Source organism: Phyllopteryx taeniolatus, chromosome 12 (genome assembly GCF_024500385.1).
Source record: "Phyllopteryx taeniolatus isolate TA_2022b chromosome 12, UOR_Ptae_1.2, whole genome shotgun sequence".
NCBI classification, from domain to species: Eukaryota; Metazoa; Chordata; class Actinopteri; order Syngnathiformes; family Syngnathidae; genus Phyllopteryx; species Phyllopteryx taeniolatus.
Genome location: NC_084513.1, coordinates 25,467,825 through 25,488,228, shown reverse-complemented (window position 1 = coordinate 25,488,228; position 20,404 = coordinate 25,467,825). Strand labels below are relative to the sequence as shown.

Genomic DNA, 20,404 nt, shown 5'->3' with positions numbered 1-20,404 from the left:
GCACGTACACTAAAACAATGTTTTTAAAAAGGCAGCGGGTGCAAAACTGAGTTCGGTTGTTCTTTATTGAAGTATTTAACAATGTACTCAAGTTATTTTTTTATCAACCCTCATTCAAAAAATCCATCAAAGTCCTCATCTTCTGTATCCGAAATGAACAGCTGGGCAAGTTCTCCATTTAACACGCCGGGTTCCCTCTCGTCATTGTCGGAGTCAGTCTCGTTGCCGTGCGGCTCCTCAGAAATGATGCCAGCTTTTACGAAAGCTCGGACAACAGTGCAAGCAGACACGTTAGCCCGAGTGTCCGCAATCCATTCACAAATTGTGGCGTAACTCGCCCGGCGCTGCCTCCTAGTCTGAGTAAAGCTGTGTTCACCATCTGTCATCCATGGCTCCCACGCCGCTCGCAACTTCACTTTGAACGCCCTGTTTACACCGATGTCCAGCGGTTGGAGTTCCTTCGTCAAGCTTCCCGGAATGATGGCAAGCTCCGAGTTATTGCACTCAGTCGAATGGTGACTGTAGAGACGCTTCTCCCAGCTGTTCTTTGCTCATTAATCCATTGCTCAAGTTGGTCTTCCAACTCGGGCCACCTCGCCTTGTTTCCGCGGAAACTCAGCTTCGTCTTCTTGACTTGGCGAAGCCCGTTTTCCTGCTTCCTCCACTTGCGAACCGTGGATTTGTTGATGTTGAATTCTCTCGCGGCTGCTCGATTCCCATGTTCCTCCGCGTAACTGATAGCTTACAGTTTAAATTGTGCTTCTTAAGCGTGTCTCTTTGTAGGTGCCGTTTTCAACTGCATTCAAGCCAGCCCCCACTCGTAAAGTAGCAGTCAAGCCAGCCTCCCCTAATTTTGTTCATACTAGGCCTTACGGTAATAGGTCGCTAACTCGCGGCGAAAGCCATCTTCAAAGTAAAAGCTTCCCAATAATACGGACGTCAGTGCTCTTTGGTTAAGGAATGCAACCAGCAAGGTTCATTTGAATCTTGAGATACATTAAAAAAGTGTAGTTTATTTGATATCTTGGGAAAAATAAATGGGAAATGGACTGCACTTATATAGCACTTTATCTACATCATCACAGTGCCCAAAGCGCTTTACAAAGCCTCCCATTCATACACACATTCATAAACCAATGGGCGACTGCTGCCATGCGAAGCACTGCCAGGCCCACTGGGAGCAAATTAGGGTTCAGCGTCTTGCCCAAGGACACTTCGACACATGGACAGTCATAGCAGGGATTCGAACCTGCTCTACCTACTGAGCCAAAGCCACCCCAACATAATCCCATTGGTATCGCAAGACAAGTCCAGATCTCTGTGACAGACCACCAAGGACTCCATTAAAAGAGGTTTGATGAAGATCTGATATTGTATTTCAAAATAAAAGTCTCCGAAAACTAATAAACTACATTTTTTATTGCATCTCAAGATTCAAATGAACCTTGGCGTTTGCATTCCTTAACCAAAGAGCATTGACGTCCGTATTATTGGGAAGCTTTTATTTCGAAGGTGACTTTCGCCGCAAGTTGGCAATTTATTACCGTAATGCCCAGTATGAACAAAATTAGGAGCGACTGGATTGATTGCTACTTTACGAGTTGAGGCTGGCTTGACCGCAGTCATTTTCGGGGGTCCTTAGCCAGTGTTGTGTTGTTTTGCACAATGCACATACCGGCGCTATATACCTACTGGGGGCGTGGCTTTAGCGTCCTCCTTCACGCGCACCCTTCCCCCTTCAACGGCCGCATACTGTCCTCACCCATGTCCGCTTTTCCTCTGTATAAGCAGCGTGTCGGCAGGCAATGCTCCCAGTCAGCGCTCATCACACAACAACATTTCGAGATGTTGAAACTCGGTGCCGCATTATAAGGCACCCCGTCCATTTTGGAGAAAATTTAAGACTTTTAAGTGTGCCTTATGGTCATGAAAGTACGATATATTCAGTATGACATCTATTTTTTTATTTTTTATTTTTTTACTTCCCGGTTGAAGAGACATGCTGGAAATGGCAAACTTGCTCTAAGGTCCGTTGATGATTTGCACGTGCACGCCTGCAAGAGGCGTGGCAGATATGTGGCACTGAAATATATAGTATTGCACTTTAAAATTAAATCAATTTATGAAGACCTAGGAATTATTTCAAATCCATTTTCTAGAGGAGCATATTAATTCTCAAAATTATTAGTCCCCACTACCACAATATCTTGTGTATTACTTTACTTTCATATTCATCCTGCAGGCCGGATTGTACCCCCCTAGCAGACCGGTGTTGGCCCCCTGGCTGTATGTTTAACAACCCTGGTCTAAGGCTATTTCAAGTTCTTTTTTGCCTGCATTTGTGTGGTGTGATTTTAAATCATGTAAAGCACTTTGGGTTGCACTGAATGTATGAAAAGTGCTACACAAATAAAGTTTTATTGATTGATTGATTGAACTGTATATTGTGTTAAAAAAACATCTTTATTGAACATCATGCAAGAGGCCACCCCCAATGTCAGTTGACCTTAGGTCCTACGCACACTTGGCAATTCTTACCATGCAGCAGAGGTGGGACCAAGTCATTGATTTGCAAGTCACAAGTCTCAAGTCCCAAGTCGAGACAGGCAAGTCCCGAGTCTTGTCGCAAGTCCGAGACTTTTAATCTCAAAGTCAAGTCGCAAGTCCTGTTTCAAAGTCTACGACTTGCGACTTGACTTTGAGTTTCAAAGTCTCGGACTCTGGACTTGCCTGTCCCGACGTGGGATTTGACTCAGGGCTTGTCCGAATGCCCTGTGGCACCATGCTGCCTCTCACAGGTCAGTCTCTGTACTATGACAGACATCTGGTTTGAGGGAGGAGACTCAGCTACAGTATCCTTATATGTGTGTTGTGCTGTTTTGGTCATCTCCAGTCCCCCACACACTATAAGAGCAGTAAGCACACACTTGCCAATTTTTCCTTATCATGTATGGGGTCTCTCACATTTAAAAAAAAAATCAGTTAAAATGTTAAAAATGTGTGTGCAGGCCCACTTTCCATCACATCTTTATTAGGACAACTCAAATAAAGCAGAGAGTCAGGGGAGCAAGGGGTAAGCAAGCAGAAGTACAGAATGAGAAAACTTGTCCTGTGCAAGTCAACCCTGACGAACTTTGCTCCATCTTTTTCTTGGGTGAAAACATCGAGAACAATAAATTGCACACTGTGTCCGCGAATCGAGCCATGATACCATCACTCCTTCCACATCTTTTGATCAAAAGTGCAATGTCACTCCTGTCAGTGTACCCTGACATTCAATGTGTATCATCTTCCTGCTGTATTTCAGGACACAGCTTTATAGGCCAAGATTGCTTACCAGCTCAAGGTCACTCCTCCTCATTCAGCTCCCTCTCCTGGATGTATTGATGCCAGTAGAGCCGTGGCTCTTGGCTGCTAAAACAAAATCAATATCCCTGAGCGCTCAGAGCTTGTGCTGTAATATCCTCCAAACACCAACTGCCAAAATGTTTATGCTGTATTCATGGGTGATGCTTAAGGAGACACCCAGAATAACAAGGAATGACATGGCGTTTGGGTTAGAAGGATCAGAAATAAACCTTTGGATAATGACTACCGTATCACAAGCTCAAGGTTATGGCAGTTTCTGGGAGGTACATGTTTGAAGCTCATCTTCCCCCCCCCCCCCACAAAGTTTCAGCTCATGTGCTGGTGACAGTAAATTATTGATGAGCCATTTAGAATCGGGTGAATAGTCTCATTTGGAGCAAGGCATTTCTTCTTTTACAAGGAGTGCAGACATCTCTCTGTTCTGTCTTTAGTGGCAGCACGAGCGATGGGACATGAAATTCTGGATTGTGCCACAAAAGACACAATATTTGATCAAATAGGCTGTGCTTTGAGGGGACAAGTTCTCAGTTCTATGGTTTAGGGATGTTTTACAGGTGTGGGCCCTGGCCACTATTCAACCTTGTCAGTTGGGGAAACAATGCAAACACACACTATGGATCTCATATCCAACAAGTGCGTGAATGACATGTATTGACACTTTGATTTCTTGATTTGATGTACTCAGTCCTGGATCCTCCTGGACGAACACTAGCAGGGGACAAGGGTGGGGACGAGCCGGTGGTCCGGAAGCAAACGTCCCCGCTGCGCGCCGAAAATGTCGCAGTGGGAGGTTTGAATGCCGACTGTGGGGTGAGGAGACAGGCGGTGCCTTGCTGGTTAACATGCAAATGAATGGTTGAATGCATCGAAAAATGTCGCAGAGGTCAGTGTCTGTGTTAATTCTGTGACAGATTAGAGCAATCACTGTTTCCATGTGTGGGTGTTAGTGAAAGGCTGGTGAGCATTGCAGCTGGAATTTGTCCTTGAACTCCATTGTAGCTCTGGAATTCTGTCTAACCCTTGCGCATCAATCACACACATTGAAGGTATGACAACAGATGAAACGGCAAAAACAACAGGACCCTTGGATGTTTCCTCCAAAAATGTGGATTCAAACCATCCATCCATTTTCTGAGCCGCTTCTCATCACTGGGGTCACGGGAGCCTATCCCAGCTATCATCGGGCAGGAGGCGGGGTACACCCTGAACCGGTCGCCAGCCAATCGCAGGGCACACACAAACAAACAACCAGTCGCACTCACATTCCCACCGACGGGCAATTTTAGAGTCTTCAATCCACCTCCCATGCATGTTTTGGGGGTGTGGTAGGAAACCGGAGGCACGGGGAGAACATGCAAACTCCACACAGGCGGGGCCGGGATTTGAACCCAGGTCCTCAAGAATGAGAGGCAGATGTGCTAACCAGCTAACCAAAAGCGACTGTAAATGAATTGCACATTTTCTCCCAGGACTGTAATGTATGACAATTGCATACATTTTGTTATTACATAATATAATCTCGTTACATGTACTTGATTACTCCCCAAGACTGGGGATAAGTGATTAGGACTTTTCATAAAAGTGGCCATGTCAGTTGAATTTTCAAACTGAAGCATTGATTTTTTTTTTGTTCTTTTTTTGTTTTTTCACAGGGCCCTAAATCCCTGGCAGCACTCATGGCTATAAAGAACAAATGCTGAGGGTTGGCAAAAGGCTAGCTTGATGGCGTGGGTGTGTGCAGGCTGTTTTGGGACAACTGATTTTTTTCACTTGTCTTCTTTATTCTATTGATACAGACACTCGGGAGGGAAATGTCACGATTTTTTTGTGTCATAGATGTCTGCTTGCTGGACGATGGATTGTTCTGGCATTTGATCCTCCTGCTCTCGATGATAGGATGATGGAGTCACGAGAGCACCCATGGCTGCTCCTGCTTGTTATTCTCCATGGTCTTTTTAGATGTTTCGGCCTTCCGTCAAGCAGCCTGCTATGCATTTGTTCAATGTCTAGTGATATTCTTTTTTTTTTCTTTTTTTTATTGTATTTTTTTTTTTTACGTGATTTAGTGATTTCATCTTGAGCAATGTAGATGTCTGAGGACTTGCGATTTCATCTCATTTCCCCTTGGAAAAAAATAGTGAATGTAACAATCTGTGAAATAGTATAAGAAAGCTAAAAATTGAGAGGGAAGAAAGAACAAATGAGCTATATTTCATTTTAAAATGTATCCTTTACTCCATAGATTCGCGCTATATAAATATAATGTATTATTATTAGTAGCAATACTTTACAATATGTTATAAAAGGTGTTAGGAGGAGACGGAGTGGGCGGGCATGGGTCCCATTTCGTGTACTGCACCGCCATCGTGTGGCGAAAATGGGAAAACTTGTGGGCGAGCAATCGTGGCGAACATATAAAACACAAACAAATCTTAGATAGATACTTTACTTCAATAATCAAAATAAGAAGAATGAAGCAACAGCAGAGGGGGGGCTCACGCAAAACAAAGTAACAGCAAATACATGTATGGATCCACGGCTTCTTAATGTAGTTTTCTGTTCGGGCCATCTTTTTGAGAAATAACCTATAATAATCTGTATTAACATTCATTATTCAATTTTGTTCTTCTAATAAGTTCCAGTGAAAAGCCACATCATATCAAAATTGAAGAAAAGGAAATGGGAAATAAATACATTTTAAAAGCGTTAAAACTACATGAACAATTTATGTTTGCACCATGTTTGTTATTGTTTTGGACTCCATATTATGTATTCAATATAATGGATTGGGGTAAAAATCTAAATGTCTACAGTATCTTAATTGTTAAGCAAAGCGCATAGGAACCTCTTTCGAATGGGTTGATGTTTCAGACGGCTGTATTTGAGCTGCACCAATATTGTAGACTTCGGTTGTTATGGTGGACAAGACTCTTGCTATGTCTTACTATTTGTTATTTCTGGAATATATGTGAAAGCATGCAGACATAACACGGGTGAGCGATGAGATTATTTGATATTTATTGTTATTGTTATTGTTATTCGTATGATAAATTTACAATAGTTCTGGATTCCCCAGATGAAATAACCAATCGAAGATTACAACTAGCTAAAGTTAATTGATAAACGGTTAATATTTACAATACATATAATGTTATAAATGTTTTTTTTTAATGATGCCTATACATCAAAGTTGTGATTTGTAGAAAATAAATCTAAAGCTGAATTTATCCGTTCGTCCCTTCCCCACAGACCTTTATGGGGAGATGTTTTGCCTGCGACTTCCACCGTGGCTTCAAGCAAGGACTCAGTTGTGTACTTTCCCTCTACAGAGAGTTCACAAGTTTGCCTCGCTGCAAGAGGCCAGACTTCGAGCCCCAAACAAAGTCCAACGCTTACTTTACCCTTTTACAGATGTAGACGCTTATCTGGACAGGTACTGTTTTTTGTTTTTCAAAATTCAAATCCCAATGTTACCTGATCTCACTCCCAAATATTCAAATAATATACAGTCATAAACACCCATTTTAAATACACTTTCAGCTCTGTGGATAGGACACAGTTCCATCTCTTTCAGCCCTGTCTTGATGATGTTCTAAAAGCAGAGAGGCTCTTCTGCTCCTCACCATCTCATCATATCGATTATTATATGTCAGCAGAGCGGATGGACCACTCGCCTGCACTGAAACAACCAGAGGTCAGTCGAGTGCGTTGATCAAATTGCAAGCTGTTTTACCGTTTGCCATCCATGATGAGTCAAGTAAATCCGCTACTGCTTTTTAATATACCTCTTTCATTCAGTAACTTGTTGAACTGCAAGTGATATGCTATTTTACTTATTATACAGTATGTGCTAAAAGTAGATTCAAGAGTTTTTACCACTCCAGTCTCCAGGGAGGGAGAAGAAGTTGGGAGGGACTTTAAAACAACCCGCGACGTGCACGCCGTCTCGGCTGAGAAAGGTGCCTTCATTGGTGCAGTTCTCGACGGTGACTCTGCACGTCGCAGAGGAAGGACAAGAATGGTGAGGGAGAAGAGAAAAGAGGGGGCGGGGGGCTGGAAACCAGAGAGACTGGCATTTCGCAATTGCATAGTCACCAATCTTCGCCTCTTTTGCAGTAAACTATTGGTGCTATTGGGTGAATGTGAGGCTTTGTAAAGCGCTTTGGGCACTGTGATGGTGTAGATAAAACGCAATATAACTGCAGTCCATTCACCAATTTACCATTTTTAAACAAGCAACAATATCACAAGGACAGGCCGTGCTAATTGCTAAAATAAAGAAACACCAGATTAAGTGTTTAAATGGTACAGTAGGCTTTTCACCGAATCTGGCTGTGACCGCATTACCGCGGAGAGTAAGTCACGAAAATGAGCGCGGCGCAAAGCCTTTTAACTTACCCCGCAGTCACAAACAGAGATATGAACACGAGATAGGCCGGCGCGTTGTAGCCGCTCGGGTAACAAGACGTGCCTATGTGGCGGCCATGTTGGGCAGGTCAACGTTCCCATCAACGGCAATGCATGGACACTAAAATTGAGTCGGAACTTCTCATTTTTCAACCGAGTTTCATGAGGGTTACTGTTTTGTCAACACCAAAATGTATGCTATCAATACACATTTGGGAACAAAGGAAAAAATATATATATATGGACCCTCTCCCAAAAAATTTAATATCACGAAAATGTTTATTTATTTTCATAATTCCATTCAAAAAGTTAAAGGTTCATAGATTGTAGATTCAGGACCCAGAATTCAAACAATTTCAAGTATTTATTTGTTTATTTTTACATAATTTGGGCTTCTAGCTCATAAAACCCACGAAATCAGGAATTAAAACAATAGAATACTGTGAAGAAATAACAATTTACTTTTAGTTTTTGTAGAAAAAAAAGAGAAAGAAATTATAGTGACATGAAATCAATCAAAATATGGTACTTTCAAAACAATTAGTTTAACTTAAATACTTGGTTGGGAATCCCATTGCTTGAATCACTGCCTTAATGGGCTGTGGCATTGAGGCAATCAGCCCGTGGCATTGCCTGGGAGTTATGGAAGCCCAGATTTCCTTGATGCTTGGTGTCAGTTCTTGTTTGTTTTTGGGTCTGGTGCCCCTCATTTTCCTCTTGATAATACCCCATAGGGTACTATCAATATACATAATCAATAGGGTTTAGATCCGGCGAGTTGGCTGGCCAGTCAAGCACTGTGATGGCATGGGCATCAAACCAGGTTTTGGTGCTTCTGGCGGTATGGGCAAGGGCCAGGTCCTACTGGAAGATGAAATCTGTATCTCCATACAGATCCTCAGCAGAAGGATTCACAAAGTCCTGTAAAACATCATGGTAGTCTGTTGCGGTGACCTTGGATTTAAGAAAGCAGAGTTTACCAACACCTGCACTGGACATTGCACCCCAAATCATGACTGACTGTGGATATTTCACACTGGACCTCAAGCAGCTTGGCTTCTGTTCCTCACCCATCTTCCTCCAAACCCTTGGACCTTGATTCCCGAATGAAAGGCACACTTTCATTTCATCAGAAAAGAGGACATTGGACCACTGGCCAACAGTCCAGTCCTTCTTCTCCTTGGCCCAGTTGAGACGCTTCCTATGCTTCCTTCCTCAGGCTCAAAAGTGGCTTAACCCGAGGAACCCGACAGTTGTAGCTCATCTTCTGGATGTATCTAAATGTCGTGGTTTTTGAAGCTGTGACTCCCGCTTCATTCCACTCTTTCTGGATCTCTACTAGATTCTTGAATCTTCTCTGTTTGATAATCCGCTGAAACCCACGGTCATCTCTTTTGCTGGTGCATCTTCTCCTGCCACACTTTGTCCTCCCACTAGAATTTCCATTGATATGCTTGGACACAACAGCACTCTGTGAACAGCCAGCCTCCTTAGATATGAACTTTTGTATCAATGATGTTCTTCTGGCCAGTTGTCAAGTCTGCAGTCTTCCCCATATTGAACCAAAGTGAAGCAATTTAATGACACCTGGGGAAACATGTGCAGAGGCTTTGAGTACAGTAGATGATTCGTGTGTAACAACACTCAGTTTCAAACATTTACGGCCTGCAAAATGTGGGCTGATTTCTTCACAGTATTGAAATTTTTTGAATTGGAAACCCAAATTATGTAAAAATAAACAAATAAATACTCGAAATTGTTTAAATTGTGGGCCCTGAATCAATAATCTATGAAAGTTTAACTTTTTGAATGGAATTCTGGAAAAAAATACATTTGGACAAGCCAGTTAAATACTGGGAGAATATAGTCTAAACTATGTTTGGATGCCATAATCCACACCATGTTTGGAGGAGAAATGGCACTGCACATCACCCTAAAAACACCATATCAATAGGGAAGTTCGGAGGTGGGAACATGAAGGTGTGGGGCTGCTGTCAGAAAATGGTACTGGTAAACACATTATTGAAGGAAGGATGAATGGACAACTGTACTGTGACATTATTGACAAAAATCTGCTACCATCCACGAGAATGATGAAAATGAAACGAGGGAGGACATTTCAGCAGGATAATGATCCAAAACATACTGCCAAGGGAGGTCTCAATTGATTAAAAAAAAAATTAAAAGAAAGCTGCTAGAATGGCCCAGCCAATCACCTGAATTGAATCCAATCAAAAATCTATGGATAGAACTGAAACTCAAGCCCACGGAACCTTCAAGATTTGCAGACTGCTTGTGTGGAGGAATGGGCCAAAATCACACTAGAGCAAGTACAGAATGAGAAAACTTGTCCTGTGCAAGTCAACCCTGACTAACTTTGCTCCATCTTTGCAAATGAATAGTTGAATGCATCGAAAAATGTCGCAGAGGTCAGTGTCTGTTAATTCTGGGACAGATTAGAGCAATCACTGTTTCCATGTGTGAGTGTTAGTGAAAGGCTGGTGAGCATTGCAGCTGGAATTTGTCCTTGAACTCCATTGTGGCTCTGGAATTCTTTGTTTTTCAATGCTTTTAATCATGTAAAGCACATTGAGTTACCTTGTGTATGAAATGCGCTATATAAATACATTTGATTTGCTTTGCTTACAACACTGTCGAGGGGTACACCAATATGCCTAACCTCAATTGTGTTCAATGTCAATTTAACTGAATTTTCACCTTTGGGGGCATTTGACATCCATTGTGTTTCAGGGCAATCGACAAAGCATAAATCATCTCTCAAGGAATGTATCACCACCAACGCCATTACAAGCGTAACTGTAGCTGTGCTAAATGCGTGAGGACACGCATTATTGAAAATAAAGAGCAAATTATATAAATAAAAATGGCTTCATAATTTTTTTTGTTTATATATGGAAACTTAGGGGTCACCCTGTATTTATATAAAGCATTACGGTAAAATTAGTTTTCGTACATTGCTACTTGTGTAGGTACAGTATTTTGTTTTGATTAGGAAATAGAAATGTTCAATAAAATAAGTTCTGCACCCTAAGTTCTGGACACATTTTAACATTATATCATTATTTAACCAACATGTCTGCAGTGTCTATCACTTGTTTTTTTTCCTATATTTTTTTAAGTGTGCTGGGTCGCGGGGGGTAGTGACTTTAGCAGGGAAGCTCAGACTTCCCTCTCTTATAATTGTTCAATTAGCTTCTACAAATGTTAGGAAGTTTTTGTAAAGACAAATGTTTTTCATCCAAGTTTAATAATGTTACCTATTATATCAATGGTGTTGGTGTGTATCCCCAGGTATGTTTCATTGGACGAAGCAATGTGGGAAAGTCATCTCTTATCAAATCCCTATTTTCCCTGAGTCCTAATGTGGAAGTCAAAATCTCCAAAACCCCTGTAAGTAGCCATAACTGACGTGCATGTGCTATATGTAGCAGTTGACACTTTTAAATGCACATAGGGGAGAAGAGAAGCTGATTTATTAAAAATTTGGCTCATCTCAGTTTGCAAGTTATGCTATCTGTTATTGTAGTTGGCCTCCACATCCATCCATCCATCCATTTTCTGTACCAGTTATCCTCAGTAGGGTTGCTGGCGCCTAGCTCAGCTAACTTTGGACAAAAGGCAGGGTACACCCTGAACTGGTCGCCAGCCAATCGCAGGACACACATAAACAAACAACCAATCACACTCACATTCACACCTATGAGCAATGTAGAGTTCTCAATTAACCTATCATGCATGTTTTTGGGGTGTGGGAGTAAGCCGGAGTACCCGGAGAAAATGTTTCTCGTAAATGTAAAAAAGGCAACTGGCCGTGAGGATTTTATTTATACTATTTCTATGTCATGACATATTTTGGGAGACAGGAATATTATTAAAGATATACTGTAGAATATTATATAATTTAAAAGTCCCAAAGAATTATTTAATTGGAAACATTTGTTTGCTTTTGCATGTCAAAGTCTTCCTGGGGCCAGTAAAATATTAAAAATAAATAAATAAAAACAAAAATCTAACGGTAACATTTTAAACAGATTCAGTTTGGGCAGGTTAGCAACAATATACCCATAGGTTATAAATCATATTATTTTTGACTTACTATTGTACGGTAACAATTTCACTGGATAGTGTTGGGAGTCTATAGTAATAAACCTATAAGAAACAGTATTTTTGTGAATTATAGAAAACACTTGATTTAATGATATTTTCTGAGATTTTTTTTTAATCTCTGAAACAAAAACAAACTACAGTTTAATGTTTTCAATAGGGGAAGTAAAATCAGCCTCTTCTTTCTAACTGGCATGTGGCTGTGTTCAGAATTAACTAATCAATGGATGTCAGCACACACCTGCCACCATTTAAAATGTCTCCAATTAACCCAAAATAAATGAAAAGGTTAAAAAAAAAAAATCTAATGTTGTACTGGTTGTAGGCCACTTTAAGGGTGGAAATGTTTTAAAATGATATGTTGATTTAATTTTTTGTATCACAAAAACCTGGCATTTGAACATGGGTATATTAAAATGTATTTCTGAATTGAAAATGAGAAGCTGTTCCTGAATACGGATATCACAAAGCTATATAATTCTAATTACAGTGCAGTGCTAAATGACGTTAATCAGAGTTTGTTTGTTCTGTATTTCCTTGTAGGGTCACACAAAAAAGATGAACTTCTTTAGAGTAGGTAGGGCTTTCACCATCGTGGACATGCCAGGTTATGGACATAGAGCACCCAAAGATTTTGTGGATATGGTTGAACCATATCTCTACTCAAGGAAGAAGTAAGATGTTTATTTATCTACTTGGAGAAGCTATATGTGCGACAAACAATTGGGCATACACTTACTGTAATTTCTCGTGAATAATGCGTACCCATGTATAATACGCACCCCCAAAGTTGACCTCAGAATTCTAGAAAAACCCTTCTAAGTATAATGTATTTTTACAATGCATGATTTTGCTTCTGCCCATATGATCAAAACATGACGTATTATCTGTATTTTGTTTTGTTTTGTTTTTTTCAAAGAATTATTCTCAAGATAAGCACTTTATTTGAACACGTAATAGTTTTTTATTTACTTGCTCTTATTTTGAAATTCACAGCCCTACTTTTATTTGATAAATGATTACCCAGGGAGAATTTGTAAGGTGGGTCCAATTCTTTAAAGAAAACATGAAAGGCCAGAGCACACACCTTTAATTTTATTTAAAGGGATTCAAATTAAACTGTCAAGCATTTCAGAAAAACATTATCATTAAACAAAACATAACCATAACAAAATTAAGGACCTTGGCGATCCGATCCCCGGCTACAGAAGCTGGCTCTAAGGACGTGGAATGTCACCTCTCTGGCAGGGAAGGAGCCCGAGCTGGTGGGTGAGGCCGAGAAATTCCGACTAGATATAGTCGGACTCGCCTCCGCACACGGCTTGGGCTCTGGTACCAGTCCTCTCAAGAGGGATTGGACTCTCTTCCACTCTGGAGTTGCCAAGGGTGAGAGGCACCGAGCAGGTGTGGGTATACTTTTTGCCCCGACTCGGAGCCTGTACGTTGGGATTCACCCCGGTGGACGAGAGGTTAGCCTCCCTCCGCCTTCGGGACTCCATCATTCTGCTGGGGGACTTCAATGCTCACATGGACGATGACAGTGATACCTGGAAGGGCGTGATTGGGGGGATCAGAACTCGAGCGGTGTTCTGTTATTGGACTTATGTGCTCATCACGGATTGTCCATAATGGACACCATGTTCAAGTATAGAGGTGTTCACACGTGCACTTGGCACCAGGACACCCTCGGTCGCAGTTCGATGATCGACTTTGTGGTCGTGTCATCGGACTTGTGGCCGCATGTCTTGGACACTCGGGTGAAGAGAGGGGCGGCACTGTCAACTGATCACCACCTGGTGGTGAGTTGGCTCCGATGGTGGAGGAAGATGCCGGTCCGACCCGGCGGACCGTATTGTGAGGTTCTGCTGGGAACGTCGAGCAAAAACCCCTGTCAGAAGGAGTTTCAACTGCCACCTCCGGCAGAACTTCACCCATGTCTCGGAGGAGGGGAGGCGGGGGACATTGAGTCTGAGTGGACCATGTTCCGCACCTCTATTGCCGAGGCGGCCGCCCGGAGCTGTGGTTGTAAGGTCGTTGGCGCCTGTCGTGGCGGCAATCCCCGAACCCGTTGGTGGACATCAACGGCGAGGGATGCCGTCAAGCTGAAGGAGGAGTACTATCGGGCCTTTTTTGGGCATGTGGGACTCCTGAGGCAGCTGATGGGTACCGGATGGCCAAGCGGAATGCAGCTTTGGTGGTCGCTGAAGCAAAACCCGGGCATGGGAGGAGTTCGGTGAGGACAAGGAAAAAGACTTTCGGACGGCTTCGAGGAAATTCTGGTCCACCATCCGGCGTCTCAGGAGGCGAAAGCAGTGCACCACCAACGCTGTGTATTGTGGGGATGGGGACGTTGTGGGGACTCGGGACGTTGTGAGTCGGTGGGGAGAATACTTCGAAGACCTCCTCAACTCTACTGACACGCCTTCCAATGAGGAAGCTGAGTCTAGGTTCTCTGAGGCGGGCTCTCCTATCTCTGGGGTTGAGGTCACCGAGTTGGTTAAAAAAACTCCTCGGTGGCAAGGCCCCGGGGGTGGATGAGATTCGCCCGGAGTTCCTAAAGGCTCTGGATGTTTTGGGGCTGTCCTGGTTGGCACGCCTCTGCAACATCACGTCGACATCAGGGACAGTGCCTCTGTATTGGCAGACTGGGGTGGTGGTCCCCCTTTTTAAGAAGGGGGACCGGAGGGTGTGTTCCAACTACAGGGGGATCACACTACTCAGCCTCCCCGGTAAGGTCTATTCAGGGGTGCTGGAGAGGTGGGTCCGTCGGGAAGTCGAATTTCAGATTCAGGAGGAGCAGTGTGGTTTTCGTCCTGGCCGTGGAACAGTGGGCCAGCTCTACACCCTCGGCCAACCAGTCTACATGTGCTTTGTGGACTTGGAGAAGGCGTTCGACCGTGTCCCTCGGGGAGTTCTTTATTTCTCGACTGTTCTGGAATTTTTGTGGATTGTGCCATTTTGTTGCCACATTTTTAGATCTTTTGTCCAGCTTGATTTTGTCGGGACAGATTCTGTTCAAGTGATTTCTTGATTGAACAGGTCTGGAGGTAATCAGGCTTGGGTGTGATCAGTGAAAATTAACCAAAAATTTTGATTAGCCACAATTAGTCATTCATGATTCAACAACTTTTGCACGCAGGGCCAGGTAAGTTTGAATATTTTTTTTCCTTAATAAAGTTCACTTGGGTTATATTTGTCTGATATTTCCATTTGATGATCTTAAACATTAAAGTGGGGAAACTATGCAAAAATATAAGAATTTGAGAAGGGGGGGCCATACTTTTTCACGGCACTGTATGTTTAACAAGGTTCGTTCGTTTTTTTACAAAAAGAATGACCATGTCAGGAGGGTTCACAAACTTACTAGCAGCACTGCATATGCATTAGCTTCAATTATAGTTTTGCATTATTTCCTCATGTCAGATATTGTGGCTGTAACCGTTCTGCGTTCTGACTGAAATTCAGTTTTTCCTCCAAATTTGATATTTTTTTCAGTGATTGCAGAAAGTCGAAATATCAAGTGTTTCAGATATCGCCGCTGCAACTAAGGGGTGGGGTGGGGATCGGGGGGAGTGTTATGGTTATGAGGTCCCCCGAATCCCTGCTCTTCTAGCCAATGTTTTTTGTTTTTTTTTCTTCCAGTCTTGTCAGGACGTTCTTGTTGGTGGATGGAAGTGTTGGACTGCAAAAGACTGACCACATCGCCCTTGAGATGTGTGAGGAAACTAGATGTCCATATGTGGTAAGATACATAAAGTCGTAACTCGAGGACTTCCTGTAGTTGAAATAAAGTGTGAGAAGAAGCCCTCATGAGTGTTACCGTGTCAATGTATTTAATGCACTTTAAAAGAGTAATGTTTCTCTTTCGAGTCCACTTAAATACAGCACTCTTATGTCGCATGAATGCAGTAATTTGACCAAAAGAATGTGTAGTCTAAGTTTTAATAATTCATAATTATTATTCGTCAAAAAGCATTGTAGGAGGGGTTCCCAGACCCCTCCTACAATGCTTTTTCTTTCACCTTTTTCTTGCCTTTGGTGTTTGGATGTCTGCTTTTAAGATTTTTATCATTTTCTTCTGAGCCCTATGTCAACAAACGCCACCGAATTAATGGTAAATGCCCTACTGAGCTATTTAAATACTACAGACCTCTGAAATGTGTGACTATATAATAAAACACCCACACTCATTCGGCACTAAAGTCAATTATTCATGCTCTCATGCTATTAAATATTTTAAGCGTTTTAAGGCTCTGGCAGCACAGCTTTGAGAAAAGCTTGGCAAGTGAAAACGTTGCACTCTATTATTTTTTGTTTAACTTTTGGTTGTTCAATTTACAGACCTCCCAATTAGCCAGCAGACCACAATGGGACATAATTTGAATTATCATGTAACAAACTTTTTTTTTTTTGCAGATGGTGGTAACTAAGATTGATAAATGTGGTCGTGGCTCACTGCTAACAAATTTATTGAATTTTCAAGACGTGATTAAAACACAGACCACGAGCTGTTTCCCCCAGCCATTTTTGGTCAGGTGAGTGTCACACACTTTCTTTGCCCACATTCTTTTTTTTTTCTTTCCCCCATTGAGCCAACAAATCCAATGGAAGTATTTGCAACAGACCAATCCTACCTACATCAATGCTTGATGCATACAGTACATAGGTTAAATCTAAGCCTAAGATTAATTTGATTTAGATTTGTCTTAGACTTAGAAAGATGTGTGTAGTACTATTTTAAGCTCAGTATTTCATTAGTAATGTCAACTAGAACATAAATAAGACAATATTACAACAGCTAGATTAATTTGGCTTTGGATGGAGCGCTGGGGGCAGGAGGGGCCTCTGCTGGTGAGGAAGAGAAACGTAGTCACAAGTGAATGTGATATGAATTGATTTGAATTTAATTTGTTGATGTATAAAAAAAAAAAAAAAGACAACAACAAAATAGCAACGCTTCACTGTACGGTTGTAAAGTATCTATCTATCTATTAACTCTTGTTTGATTAAGTGTAAATGGATACTTTTGTGTATTGTGTATTCTACCGTTTCTCCACCAAGTCACCAGGCTAGTCAGTGGGTAGCGTCAAAGCAAGTTGCAAGCTGCACTGCACTGCAGGTTGTCTGATAAGCAAGCCTTGTTTTGTTGTGGACTTGACACAGCAGTGCACTGACAACAAATGTTGCTGTCTTGCTGGTCTGTGCCTTTGAAATAACTGTAAAGACAGACATCCCAAGATAACTGGAATAGAGCTGTTATGGTTCTCCACAACAGAGCTGGCCTTCAGTGTTAAACACTTTCACAATTACTCGCCTAGAGTCAACCATTTGGCCAAGCGGATCAGTTAGGATGTACCCTAGCGGGACTTGACCTTTGGGTAATCATGCTCCTTGGACAGCCTCAATTATAAAGTAAGCTCCCTGTTGCTTGTTCAACATATTTATTGATAAAAAACAATCTAATTCAGAAAGAAAATATAATAACATAAAAAGTCAAAGAAATTCAAAAAACTTTCTTGTTGAAGCAGTAAAATCATACTTAAATACATTATCATTTGTTTAACTCATACAATCTTTGCTGTGCCACTGTATTGGTGAATTACATGCACAGCTGCATCTCAAGCTGATTGAAAAGACTAAGAAAAAACAAATCGGACTCAAATCGAAACCAATTTGTTATATGGTAGAAATAGTCTACAAAGGTTTTGCATCACCTCTCATTTTCACTGTGAAGTGTGTAATAGATAAATGTTACATTATTAATCTTTTCACAACCAGTTTTTAAAAAGCTTGGGCCATATTCTCCCGTTTCTGCATAAGTCAGTATTTTACGCACCTGCCTTGCGTGTTTTCAAGTTAGGCCGATTCGGCCACAATGACCTCTGACACACCCCTCGCGCATACCTGGCCAGTTTGCGCGTAACGGCTGTAGAGGCGTGTCTGCAGGTGGGTAGAATTCCTGCAATGTGGATTTTTCTTGAGACATGAAAGCCTTTGAAATCCATTCGAGGACTACGGCACACTTTAAATGTGAAATTAACCCTCGTAGAGGAAACAAAAGTTAATGGTTGCCAGTGTAATGTCAGTACCGCTCGTCGAACAGACTAAGGGGCATGTTTTTGTTTTCTTTATTCCCTATATTACGTATTGTACAATACTGAAAATGTAATTCTGTGTCCATCGGCGTAATATGGTCAAGACATGTTGCGGCCATTGAGCAGTGGGCGATGGGCCAGGTGTCCGTCATCGTGCCGAGTCAGCCGCCGGGCCGCCAGCAGCAGCCATCGGAGGCTCGGAGCACGGGAGCAAATCAAAACGTAAAATATTATGTTTCACCTTCCCGGGGCACGAGGCTTCCTACAGCCTCTGGAGCGCACAAGAGGCAACCCGCTTAAGTCTTGGGGATAATATGCGCAAGGCCAGATATGAGAGGGAACGGCCACATTTTAGGCTGCGCACATGGCCAGAAGATGCGGAGGTGATAGACTTAAGTGGACGGCGGAATGGGCGCAGAGGGGAAAGTGCGGAGCTGCGCGACTTTTCTGACTCAAGCATACGGGAGAAAATAGACCTTTGTGAATACCCAATATGTTCATTTGTGTACAGTATTTATTTTTCAAACACATCCAATACATTTGTCCATATTTCACTACTGCTTCTAAAAATAGCAACGTGAATTTTGAACAGCTGACATCTCTTTCTTTTTCTTTCTGCAGTTCCCTCCAGTTTTCAGGGATCTACCTCCTGAGATGCTTCATCGCTCATATAACAGGAAATATCCAGTTAACAGACACCTCTCAAATCTGATTATACACTCGCTTTGTGTGAAAAGGTGGCCCTAGGTGTCATATGACATACTTTTTAGGTTTTTCTTGAGCGCTTTCTTGAGGAAAAAAAATATTATAATAAATGCACACATTTGAAGACATCCTCAGCTTGGTGTGTTTCATAATGAAAATCTTGAAAGAAAGCCTTTTTGTCTGCTGTGGGGTTTAAACCCTCACAGCCCCAAATCGTCCTTATTGACTAAATTGCATGTCATCAATATTTTCTGTAAAGTATGTAATGCATTGAATGCAGTCCTATGGGGTGCACAAGCCAGTGCAAACTAGGCCGGTCCCAAGCCCGGATAAATGTAGAGGGTTGCGTCAGGAAGGGCATCCTGCTTAAAACCTTGCCAAACAAATATGAGCGTTCATCCAAAGAATTCCATACCGGATCGGTCATGGCCCGGGTTAACAACGTCCGCTACCAGCGCCGTCAACCTGCAGGGCGCCGGTTGAAATTCAGCTACTGTGGGTCGAAGAAGAAGAGGTGGAAAGCGGGTTCTTTGGCAGAAAGAGAAGAGGAAATCACAGAGCCAAGAACTAAATGTGGGGACTTTGAATGTTGGGACTATGACAGGAAAATCTCGGGAGTTGGTTGACATGATGATTAGGAGAAAGGTTGATATATTGTGTCCAGGAGACCAGGTGGAAAGGCAGTCAGTCTAGAAGTTTAGGGGCAGGGTTTCAATTATTTTACCATGCTGAAGATGGGAAGAGAAATGGAGTCAGGGTTATTTTAAAAGAAGAGTTGGCTAAGAATGTCTTGGAGGTGAAAAGAGATCGAGTGATGAGGCTGAAACTTGAACTTGAGGGTGTTATGTATAATGTGATTAGTGGCTATGCCCCACAGGTAAGATGTGACCTAGAGGTGAAAGAGAAATTCTGGAAGGAGCTAGACGAAGTAGTTCTGAGCATCCCAGACAGAGAGAGTGTCGTAATTGGTGCAGATTGTAATGGACATGTTGGTGAAGGTAATAGGGGTGATGAAGAAGTGATGGGTAAGTACGGCATCCAGGAAAGGAACTTGGAGGGACAGATGGTGGTAGACTGTGCAACAAGGATGCAAACGGCTGTAGTGAACACTTTTTTCCAGAAGAGGCACGAACATAGGGTGACCTACAAGAGCGGAGGTAGAAGCACGCAGGTGGATTACATCTTGTGCAGACGATATAATCTGAAGGAGGTTACCAACTCTAAGGTCGTGGAAGGGGAGAGTGTGGCTTGACAGCATAGGATGGTGGTGTGTAAGATGACTCTGGTGGTGGGGAGGATGATTAGGAAGACAAAGGCAGAGCAGAGAACCATGTGGTGGAAGCTGAGACAGGACGAGTGTTGTGCAGCGTTTCGGGAAGAGGTGAGACAGGCTCTCGGTGGATGGGAGGAGCTTCCAGAAGACTGGACCACTGAAGCCAAGGTGATCAGAGAGGCAGGCAGGAGAGTACTTGGTGTATCTTCTGGCAGGAAAGGAGAGAAGGAGACTTGGTGGTGGAACCTCACAGTACAGGAAAAAGGTTAGCTAAGAAGAAGTGGGACACTGAGAGGACCGAGGAGAGGCGAAAGAAATACATTGAGATCCGACACAGGGCAAAGGTAGAGGTGGCAAAGGCCAAACAAGAGGCATATGATGACATGTATGCCAGGTTGGACACTAAAGAAGGAGAAAAAGCTCTATACAG

The 20,404-nt window shown here is 42.5% G+C and overlaps 1 protein-coding gene across 1 annotated transcript; it reads left to right on the top strand.

Annotated features, from left to right (window-relative positions):
• The first annotated feature begins 6,208 nt into the window (after nt 1-6,208).
• On the top strand, nt 6,209-18,829 carry gtpbp8 (GTP binding protein 8 (putative)). The gene is made up of 8 exons (XM_061792004.1): nt 6,209-6,362; nt 6,619-6,802; nt 6,910-7,063; nt 11,089-11,187; nt 12,445-12,575; nt 15,544-15,643; nt 16,318-16,436; nt 18,618-18,829. The coding sequence occupies exons 2-8, from the start codon at nt 6,633-6,635 to the stop codon at nt 18,706-18,708; spliced, it is 864 nt and encodes a 287-aa protein (XP_061647988.1). The 5' UTR covers nt 6,209-6,362; nt 6,619-6,632; the 3' UTR covers nt 18,709-18,829.
• Nucleotides 18,830-20,404: the final 1,575 nt, after the last annotated feature.

Bases quoted from the DNA above. Each gene is read 5' to 3' on its own strand.
- gtpbp8 (XM_061792004.1), top strand. From the start codon at position 6,633: ATGTTTTGCCTGCGACTTCCACCGTGGCTTCAAGCAAGGACTCAGTTG. The intron at 6,803-6,909 runs GTACTGTTTTTT...ATACACTTTCAG, and splicing joins GTAGACGCTTATCTGGACAG to CTCTGTGGATAGGACACAGT. The intron at 11,188-12,444 runs GTAAGTAGCCAT...ATTTCCTTGTAG, and splicing joins TCAAAATCTCCAAAACCCCT to GGTCACACAAAAAAGATGAA.